An 11,327-nucleotide genomic window follows, 5' to 3' on the forward strand; every position below is an offset into this window, starting at 1 on the left:
TATGGGTCACCATGAAAAAAAACACAAGGGGTAACACTGTTGTTTTTTATTGGTCGTCATGAAAAAAAACATAAGGGGTAACACTGTCGTTTCTTATTGGTCGTCACGAAAAAAATACATAAGGGGTAACACTGTTGTTTTTTATTGGTCGTCATGCAAAAAGACATAAGGGTTAACACTGTTGTTTTTTATTGGTCGTCATGAAAAAAAACATAAGGGGTAACACTGTCGTTTTTTATTGGTGGTCATGAAAAAAAACATAAGGGGTAACACTGTCGTTTTTTATTGGTCGTCATGAAAAAAAACATAGGGGGTAACACTGTCGTTTTTTTATTGGTCGTCATGAAAAAGAACATAAGCGGTAACACTGTTGTTTTTTATTGGTCGTCATGCAAAAAGACATAAGGGGTAACACTGTTGTTTTTTATTGGTCGTCATGAAAAAAAACATAAGGGGTAATACTGTCGTTTTTTATTGGTCGTCATGAAAAAAAACATAAGGGGTAACACTGTCGTTTTTTATTGGTCGTCATGAAAAAAAACATAAGGGGTAACACTGTCGTTTTTTATTGGTCGTCATGAAAAAAAACATAAGGGGTAACAGTGTCGTTTCTTGTTGGTCGTCATGAAAAAAAACATAAGGGGTAACATTGTTGTTTTTTATTGGTCGTCATGAAATAAAACATAAGGGGTAACACTGTTGTTTTTTATTGGTCGTCATGAAAAAAAACATAGGGGTAACACAGTCGCTTTTTATTGGTCGTCATGAAAAAAAACATAAGGGGTAACAGTGTCGTTTTTTCATTGGCCGTCATGAAAAAAAACATAAGGGGAAACACTGTCGTTTTTTATTGGTCGTCATGAAAAAAAACATAAGGGGTAACACTGTCGTTCTTTATAGGTGGTCATGAAAAAAAACATAAGGGGTAACACTGTCGTTTTTTATTGGTAGTCATGAAAAAAAACATAAGGGGTAACAGTGTCGTTTCTTGTTGGTCGTCATGAAAAAAAACATAAGGGGTAACACTGTCGTTTTTTATTGGTGGTCATGAAAAAAAACATAAGGGGTAACACTGTAGTTTTTTATTGGTCGTCATGAAAAAAAACATAAGGGGTAACAGTGTCGTTTCTTGTTGGTCGCAATGAAAAAAAACATAAGGGGTAACACTGTCGTTTTTTATTGGTGGTCATGAAAAAAAACATAAGGGGTAACACTGTCGTTTTTTATTGGTTGTCATGAAAAAAAACATAAGGGGTAACACTGTTGTTTTTTATTGGTCGTCATAAAAAAAAACATAAGGGGAAACACTGTCGTTTTTTATTGGTCGTCATGAAAAAAAACATAAGGGGTAACACTGTCGTTCTTTATAGGTGGTCATGAAAAAAAACATAAGGGGCAACACTGTTGTTTTTTATTGGCCGTCATGAAAAAAAACATAAGGGGCAACACTGTTGTTTTTCTTTGGCCGTCATGAAAAAAAAAATAAGGGGTAACACTGTTGTTTTTTATGGGTCACCATGAAAAAAAACACAAGGGGTAACACTGTTGTTTTTTATTGGTCGTCATGAAAAAAAACATAAGGGGTAACACTGTCGTTTCTTATTGGTCGTCACGAAAAAAATACATAAGGGGTAACACTGTTGTTTTTTATTGGTCGTCATGCAAAAAGACATAAGGGTTAACACTGTTGTTTTTTATTGGTCGTCATGAAAAAAAACATAAGGGGTAACACTGTCGTTTTTTATTGGTGGTCATGAAAAAAAACATAAGGGGTAACACTGTCGTTTTTTATTGGTCGTCATGAAAAAAAACATAGGGGGTAACACTGTCGTTTTTTATTGGTCGTCATGAAAAAGAACATAAGGGGTAACACTGTTGTTTTTTATTGGTCGTCATGCAAAAAGACATAAGGGGTAACAATGTTGTTTCTTGTTGGTCGTCATGAAAAAAAACATAAGGGGTAACACTGTTGTTTTTTATTGGCCGTCATGAAAAAAAACATAAGGGGCAACACTGTTGTTTTTTATTGGTCGTCATGCAAAAAGACATAAGGGGTAACAATGTTGTTTCTTGTTGGTCGTCATGAAAAAAAACATAAGGGGTAACACTGTTGTTTTTTATTGGCCGTCATGAAAAAAAACATAAGGGGCAACACTGTTGTTTTTCTTTGGCCGTCATGAAAAAAAACATAAGGGGTAACACTGTTGTTTTTTATGGGTCACCATGAAAAAAAACACAAGGGGTAACACTGTTGTTTTTTATTGGTCGTCATGAAAAAAAACATAAGGGGTAACACTGTCGTTTCTTATTGGTCGTCACGAAAAAAATACATAAGGGGTAACACTGTTGTTTTTTATTGGTCGTCATGCAAAAAGACATAAGGGTTAACACTGTTGTTTTTTATTGGTCGTCATGAAAAAAAACATAAGGGGTAACACTGTCGTTTTTTATTGGTGGTCATGAAAAAAAACATAAGGGGTAACACTGTCGTTTTTTATTGGTCGTCATGAAAAAAAACATAGGGGGTAACACTGTCGTTTTTTATTGGTCGTCATGAAAAAGAACATAAGGGGTAACACTGTTGTTTTTTATTGGTCGTCATGCAAAAAGACATAAGGGGTAACACTGTCGTTTTTTATTGGTCGTCATGAAAAAAAACATAAGGGGTAACACTGTCGTTTTTTATTGGTCGTCATGAAAAAAAACATAAGGGGTAACACTGTCGTTTTTTATTGGTCGTCATGAAAAAAAACATAAGGGGTAACACTGTTGTTTTTTATTGGTCGTCATGAAAAAAAACATAAGGGGTACCACTGTTGTTTTTTATTGGTCGTCATGAAAAAAAACATAGGGGTAACACTGTCTCTTTTTATTGGTCGTCATGAAAAAAAACATAAGGGGTAACAGTGTCGTTTTTTCATTGGCCGTCATGAAAAAAAACCTAAGGGGTAACACTGTCGTCTTTTATTGGTCGTCATGAAAAAAAACATAAGGGGTAACAGTGTCGTTTTTTATGGGTCATCATGAAAAAAAACACAAGGGGTAACACTGTTGTTTTTTATTGGTCGTCATGAAAAAAAACATAAGGGGTTACACTGACTTTTTTTAACGGTCGTCATGGGAAAAAACATAAGGGGTAACACTGACGTTTTTTATCGGTCGTCATGAAAAAAAACATAAGGGGTAACACTGTCACTTTTTATTGGTCGTCATGAAAAAAAACATAGGGGTAACACTGTCGTTTTTATTTGTGGTCATGAAAAAAAACATAAGGGGTAACAGTCGTTTTTTATCGGTCGTCATGAAAAAAAACATAAGGGGTAACACTATCGTTTGTTATTGGTCGTCATGAAAAAAAACATAAGGGGTAACACTGTTGTTTTTTATTGGTCGTCATGAAAAAAAACATAAGGGGTAACACTGTCGTTTTTATTAGTCGTCATGAAAAAAAACATAAGGGGAAACACTGTCGTTTTTTATTGGTCGTCATGAAAAAGAACATAAGGGGTAACAGTGTTGTTTTTATTTGTAGTCATGAAAAAAAAACATAAGGGGTAACAATGTCGTTTTTTATTGGTCGTCATGAAAAAAACATTAGGGGTGACACTGTGGTTTTTTATTGGTGGTCATGAAAAAAAACATAAGGGGTAACACTGTGTTTTTTTATTGGTGGTCATGAAAAAAAACATAAGGGGTAACACTGTTTTTTTATTGGTCGTCATGAAAAAGAACATAAGGGGTAACACTGTTGTTTTTTATTGGTGGTCATGAAAAAAAACATAAGGGATAACACTGTCGTTTTTTATTGGTCGTCATGCAAAAAGACATAAGGGGTAACACTGTTGTTTTTTATTGGTAGTCATGAAAAAAAACATAAGGGGTAAAACTGTCGTTTTTTATTGGTCGTCATGAAAAAGACGTAAGGGAAATAATAGAAATACTCACATACATTTTAATGTCATGTATATCCTCTTTATTGATGATTGATTATTGTGTATTTTCATCGCATGAGTGGTGCAGTGCCTAACCCACTGGAGACCGTGGCTCAATTTCTGTGGAAAACACTATATCTTTAATTTTAAACATAATGCTATCATGTCATATATAACCACAGACATTTTAAATTAAGAAATATCAGTGGGAAGTGGAGAGAGCTGTGAGCTAACCCCCTGGAGATTGGGGTTCACGTCCGGTAACACTGTTGTTTTTTTATTGGTCATCATGAAAAAAAACATAAGGGGTAACACTGTCGTTTTTTATTGGTCGTCATGAAAAAAATCATAGGGGGTAACACTGTCGTTTTTTATTGGTCGTCATGAAAAAGAACATAAGGGGTAACACTGTTGTTTTTTATTGGTCGTCATGCAAAAAGACATAAGGGGTAACACTGTCGTTTTTTATTGGTCGTCATGAAAAAAAACATAAGGGGTAACACTGTCGTTTTTTATTGGTCGTCATGAAAAAAAACATAAGGGGTAACACTGTCGTTTTTTATTGGTCGTCATGAAAAAAAACATAAGGGGTAACACTGTTGTTTTTTATTGGTCGTCATGAAAAAAAACATAAGGGGTACCACTGTTGTTTTTTATTGGTCGTCATGAAAAAAAACATAGGGGTAACACTGTCTCTTTTTATTGGTCGTCATGAAAAAAAACATAAGGGGTAACAGTGTCGTTTTTTCATTGGCCGTCATGAAAAAAAACCTAAGGGGTAACACTGTCGTTTTTTATTGGTCGTCATGAAAAAAAACATAAGGGGTAACAGTGTCGTTTTTTATGGGTCATCATGAAAAAAAACACAAGGGGTAACACTGTTGTTTTTTATTGGTCGTCATGAAAAAAAACATAAGGGGTTACACTGACTTTTTTTAACGGTCGTCATGGGAAAAAACATAAGGGGTAACACTGACGTTTTTTATCGGTCGTCATGAAAAAAAACATAAGGGGTAACACTGTCACTTTTTATTGGTCGTCATGAAAAAAAACATAAGGGGTAACACTGTCGTTTTTTATTGGTGGTCATGAAAAAAAACATAAGGGGTAACAGTCGTTTTTTATCGGTCGTCATGAAAAAAAACATAAGGGGTAACACTATCGTTTGTTATTGGTCGTCATGAAAAAAAACATAAGGGGTAACACTGTTGTTTTTATTGGTCGTCATGAAAAAAAACATAAGGGGTAACACTGTCGTTTTTTATTAGTCGTCATGAAAAAAAACATAAGGGGAAACACTGTCGTTTTTTATTGGTCGTCATGAAAAAGAACATAAGGGGTAACAGTGTTGTTTTTATTGGTCGTCATGAAAAAAAACATAAGGGGTAACAATGTCGTTTTTTATTGGTCGTCATGAAAAAAACATTAGGGGTAACACTGTGGTTTTTTATTGGTGGTCATGAAAAAAAACATAAGGGGTAACACTGTGTTTTTTTATTGGTGGTCATGAAAAAAAACATAAGGGGTAACACTGTTTTTTTATTGGTCGTCATGAAAAAGAACATAAGGGGTAACACTGTTGTTTTTTATTGGTGGTCATGAAAAAAAACATAAGGGATAACACTGTCGTTTTTTATTGGTCGTCATGCAAAAAGACATAAGGGGTAACACTGTTGTTTTTTATTGGTAGTCATGAAAAAAAACATAAGGGGTAAAACTGTCTTTTTTTATTGGTCGTCATGAAAAAAACGTAAGGGAAATAATAGAAATACTCACATACATTTTAATGTCATGTATATCCTCTTTATTGATGATTGATTATTGTGTATTTTCATCGCATGAGTGGTGCAGTGCCTAACCCACTGGAGACCGTGGCTCAATTTCTGTGGAAAACACTATATCTTTAATTTTAAACATAATGCTATCATGTCATATATAACCACAGACATTTTAAATTAAGAAATATCAGTGGGAAGTGGAGAGAGCTGTGAGCTAACCCCCTGGAGATTGGGGTTCACGTCCGGTAACACTGTTGTTTTTTTATTGGTCATCATGAAAAAAAACATAAGGGGTAACACCGTCGAAATGTATCGAATAAAACATAGGGGGTAACACTGTCGTTTTCAACTAATGAAACATGAGGGGAGACACTGTAGTTTTTCTTTGGTCGTCATGAAAAAAATAAGGGGTAACACTGTAGTAGTATGCCTTGCGAAACCCAGTATGCCTTTCGAAACACCTCGTGATTGGTCGATGAAACGCTACCAGGAACGCCTAAAGGGCGTTCTTGTGTCATGACGGAAACGCCCAAGCCTGCAGCTGGACCCTTCTCATTTTTTTTGCATCGTCCTGTTTTGATCAGTATATGCCAAAGTTGTTCTCATTTGCACAAGGCAAGCCGATGCACTTCTCCATGTTTATAAGAGCATTACAATGAGAACAATTAATGGGACAAAGAAATCAAGGGATATTTAGCATTGAAAAACCGTCCGTATCACACTGGAAGGAGCCATCTCATCACCGGGCCCGCAGTGCCCTCTAGTGGCGCAGAGCGGCTCTGCATCCCCGCCCACCGGCACCGACCTGTAGTCCGCCACCAGCCTCCGCTCCGACTGCGGCCTGTTCAACACAAGTCCTTCATGGAAAAGGTAGTTCATGAAGGACTTGTGTTGCTCTCCACCAAAAACAAACAGGTAAGAAATGTCACACCTGGAAACGTGATGTTTGTTTGTTTTTTTATTCCAAATCTGTCTACATATTTAACATCAGAAGGCTGCTCCCCGCCAGCTGTTTACCCCACGTTTTAACGTCAATAATAATCAGAATAAAGACGATGGAATCATCTCCAGACCAAATCTGATGCAGGTGAAAGTAAAGGTCAACAGAAAACGCTGCATAAACAATGAACCTGTCTTACCTCCGCTCATACTAGACGCCATTTTACTGGACAAGGCCAACGTGGGTAAAGTGAGGAAATGTCTTTAGTGTTCACACCGTGTTGACCTCTGACCTCTGACCCCGGTTCAAGAGGTCACAGCCGGGCTCCGGCGAGGTGGAGCTACGTTGTGATCGATCACCAATATGAAACACTTTAATCACAGGTTACCGGGACGCATCGTCAATACGCTACAATGCATGGGTCGCTAGCTGACCTCTGACCTCTAGGGTCACAGGTCGGGGGGTGGAGGGGGGTGGATAAGAAACGATGAACGCTCCGTTTCTGATTAAAAACATATGAAACAACTAGAAGATGTCTGCACTGTAGAAAAGCAGAGGAGAAATGCATTGTTGGTATGTTCCTCCTCTGGGCTGAATGACATCATACAATATACTCTGAGCCTTCCCAAGGGTGTGTGTGTGTGTGTGTGTGTGTGTGTGTGTGTGTGTGTGTGTGTGTGTGTGTGTGTGTGTGTGTGTGTGTGTGTGTGTCTACCTAACAGTACATTGTTCTTCATACACATTGTGGTTCTGACACACAGCTCCTCAGAGAGCTCAGACGGCCTCATGATCCTCAAGAACCAGAACCCCAGACCGGTCTGTCCTCATGATCCTCAAGAACCAGAACCCCAGACCGGTCTGTCCTCATGATCCTCAAGAACCAGAACCCCAGACCGGTCTGTCCTCATGATCCTCAAGAACCAGAACCCCAGACCGGTCTGTCCTCATGATCCTCAAGAACCAGAACCCCAGACCGGTCTGTCCTCATGATCCTCAAGAACCAGAACCCCAGACCGGTCTGTCCTCTTGACCCCCACCCCACCATACCTCCCTAAGGGCTTCTCCCATTGGTCGATCCAAACCCAGTCCTGTTTAACTAGAGGGCTTCTCCCATTGGTCGATCCAAACCCAGTCCTGTTTAACTAGAGGGCTTCTCCTATTGGTCGATCCAAACCCAGTCCTGTTTAACTAGAGGTCTCCTCCTATTGGTCGATCCAAACCCAGTCCTGTTTAACTAGGGGGCTTCTCCCATTGGTCGAACCAAACCCAGTCCTGTTTAACTAGAGGTCTCCTCCTATTGGTCGATCCAAACCCAGTCCTGTTTAACTAGAGGTCTCCTCCTACTGGTCGATCCAAACCGAGTCCTGTTTAACTAGAGGTCTTCTCCTATTGGTCGATCCAAACCCAGTCCTGTTTAACTGGAGGTCTCCTCCTATTAGTCGATCCAAACCCAGTCCTGTTTAACTAGAGGTCTTCTCCCATTGGTCGATCCAAACCCAGTCCTGTTTAGGTCTTCTCCTATTGGTCGATCCAAACCCAATCCTGTTTAACTAGAGGTCTTCTCCTATTGGTCGATCCAAACCCAGTCCTGTTTAACTAGAGAGCTTCTCCCATTGGTCGATCCAAACCCAGTCCTGTTTAACTAGAGGTCTTCTCCTATTGGTCGATCCAAACCCAGTCCTGTTTAACTAGAGGTCTCATCCTATTGGTCGATCCAAACCCAGTGGCCTTATATTGTCTGGTGTCCTAATCTCTCTGGAGGGACCCGACCTCAACCCCAAGACCTCACCCCTACCTCACCCCTAACTCACCCCTACCTCACCCCTACCTCACCCCTACCTCACCCCGACCTCACCCCTACCTCACCCCTACCTCGCCCCTGACTCCCCCCTACCTCCACGGTGCTTTGACCTCTGACCTTCGGGCCCCTCCCCCAGCCTGGCGGGCTCAGTCCTTCCCCCCGAGGAGGTCTGTGGGGGGGTGGGGCTTAGCGGGCGGGGGGAGGGGGCGTGGTGGAGGGAGGGGCTTCATCCTGCAGCCGACTCCGCCCCCCCCTCCCCCGTCGCTGTCGGCCCGGTCGGAGGCGGAGGAGGAGGTGGGGGGGAGGGGGGGGAGGTGGGGGGGGAGGCGGGGCAGGGACATGGAGCCGTGGTGGTAGTGGTGGTGGGGGGGGTGCAGGAGGAGGTGGTGGTGGGGGTGCTGCTGGTGGTGCTGGTGGTGGTGGTGGTAGTGGTGGTGGTGTTGCCGCGGCGACAGGGCCAGAGGGGTGAGGGAGGAGGAGGAGGGCGGGGGCGGCGGGTGAGACGGGTGAGACGGCCGCAGTGCCTGGATGCGGCGGCACTCCTGGCAGACCCGGGCGGCCAGCGGGGGCGGGGCCACCGGGGGGGGCGGCGCCGACAGCATGGGGAGGAGGGGCTTGGCGGCGGGGGGAGGAGCCAGAGGGGCCGGGGGAGGGGCCGGCGGGCCCACGTCGGCCCCTAACGGGTCCTCCACCAGGAGGCGGTGGGGGCCGGGCCCCGGGTCCAGCCCCCCCCCCGGGGGCCCGAAGCCCCCCCCCAGGCCACACAGCTGGCCGTTGCTGAAGCGCACGTCCCTCACCAACCGCAGTGGGCGGGGCCGGGGGCGGGGCCTCAGGACTCCGCCCCCCGCCGAGCCGGTCAGTGGCCGGCGGCGCCGCGACCGCGAGCTCTTCCTGCAGGAGACGGCGTTCCGGAACTCTGACATCATCTCCTGACAGACCGACACCTGGAGGGGGAGGGGGGAGAGGGGGAGAGACGGGGGGGAGAGAGAGAGAGAGAGAGAGGGGGAGAGAGAGAGAGAGAGAGAGAGAGAGAGGGACACAGAGAGAGAGAGAGAGAGAGAGAGAGAGAGAGACACAGAGAGAGACAGAGAGAGACAGAGAGGGGGAGAGAGAGAGAGAGAGGGGGAGAGAGAGAGAGCGAGATGAAAAGTACTAAGAAGTTAACAGGCACATAAAGACAGGTGCAGTTATTGACAATGAGCAAGAACACCCCCCCCCCCCCAACACACACACACACACACACACACACACACACACACACACACACACACACACACACACACACACAGACAGACAGACAGACAGACAGACAGACAGACAGACAGACAGACAGACAGACAGACAGACAGACAGACAGACAGACAGACAGACAGACAGACAGACAGACAGACAGACAGGCAGACACACACACACTACACACACAAACACACACGTCAGGACACCACAGACGCACACACGGAGGACGTGGGCGGGTTTCCGCGGTAACCTACTGGGGTGTGTTGGCAGTGGGCGTGGCCTGAGGAGGAGGAGGGGTGGTGAAGGGGCGTGTGTACCTCGTCGGACCCCGAGTGGCGGGTGGACCAGACGAACTCCATGACGGCCACGAACACGGCCAGGATGAGGCCGCAGATCAGCACCACGAAGATGCCCCCGATGTTCTCCATGCCCAGACCTAGAGATACAGACATAGATATACACGTTACATGTATAGATATACACGGTATAGAGACGTAAAGAAACACGTTATACAGATCCCCTATGTTCTCCATGCCCAGACCTAGATATACAGAAATAAGTATACACGTTATACAGATAGATATAAAATCAGCTTATATGGCGATACACATTACAGTCCTCAATGTGGAGATACACATCCACGTATCTATATATATATATATATATATATATATATATACACCAGTGGCAAAGCTAGACATTTTTTGGGTGGGCTCAAGCCCACCCAAAACTTGCCTTAGCCCACCATATCGTTTCGTCCTCAAATCTAATATTCTACCGTTTTTTTTTACACAAGCAATGAGAAGATGGATGCTGTACACTAATGAACAGGCACAAATGGGCTAGTGAAATCGAGCGCAACCTTCCTGCAGGAATCTCTAACCTCTGATTGGTGGGTGGGCGTCTCCTGTTTGACAAAACCAAAAATGCAGCACGAGCGCACCTAACATAGTTTCTGCTGTTTTGTCTGTCAAAGAGGCTAGCTAGTCTTTATCAGAAAATCCACGATTTCCAAATGTGTTATAACATGACCTGGTAATAATAATACTAATAATTTTAAAACCTTGACATAATCTGTCAGATGTCTATTAAATGACAGTTGACCACAAGACGATTCTATATATGCCTCTTCTTGAATTGCTTTATGTTTTAGTTGGCAGAGGCTTGTAATGCTGCGTAGCATGATAAGCATGATTAGGTGCAAGGAGCAGAAAAACTTGACATGGGTGCTAATTTTCAGTTGAAAGAAAACGCTGGCATTAGTTTATCAGCTGAGGGCGTATTCATTGCCATAACAACGTGAGCTAATCAACAAGTACAACATGTTAGACTCGGGCAAACGCCCTCAGCTGATTAAAGGTGTCCGGGGGGGGCGTGAGCGGCAGAGGGGACTTGGTGTCTTATGTATTTATTTATTTTAATAAGTTACTTATATTATTTTATTTTAAATAAACATGGGGTCAGAAGTTTTGCAAGAATTTTGATCTTTCAAAGTCATGAAAGAGGGACTTGGTGTCTTTATTCATGCTTGAAAGATGAACATATATCATTTTTTTTTAAAGAGAATAACCTGATGAAGCTGACAAGTGACCAATGTTTACTGTTTAAAAATAATTTAATTAAATGCAAACCCCAGTGAA

At 42.7% G+C, this 11,327-nt stretch overlaps 1 protein-coding gene across 1 annotated transcript in view; it reads right to left on the reverse strand.

The window, feature by feature from the left end:
• Nucleotides 1-8,597: 8,597 nt before the first annotated feature.
• LOC130376142 (glutamate receptor ionotropic, kainate 5-like) overlaps nucleotides 8,598-11,327 on the reverse strand; it is a 14,757-nt gene continuing 12,027 nt past the window's right edge. The window contains exons 10-12 of the mRNA XM_056583362.1: nucleotides 9,942-10,123; nucleotides 9,096-9,395; nucleotides 8,598-9,032 (exon numbers count right to left, since the gene is read on the reverse strand). Of these exons, the coding sequence (XP_056439337.1) occupies nucleotides 8,598-9,032; nucleotides 9,096-9,395; nucleotides 9,942-10,123 (917 nt within the window). The remainder of the gene's footprint in view (nucleotides 9,033-9,095; nucleotides 9,396-9,941; nucleotides 10,124-11,327) is intronic.

The sequence above is a fragment of the Gadus chalcogrammus genome, chromosome 22 (genome assembly GCF_026213295.1).
Source record: "Gadus chalcogrammus isolate NIFS_2021 chromosome 22, NIFS_Gcha_1.0, whole genome shotgun sequence".
Taxonomy (NCBI): Eukaryota; Metazoa; Chordata; class Actinopteri; order Gadiformes; family Gadidae; genus Gadus; species Gadus chalcogrammus.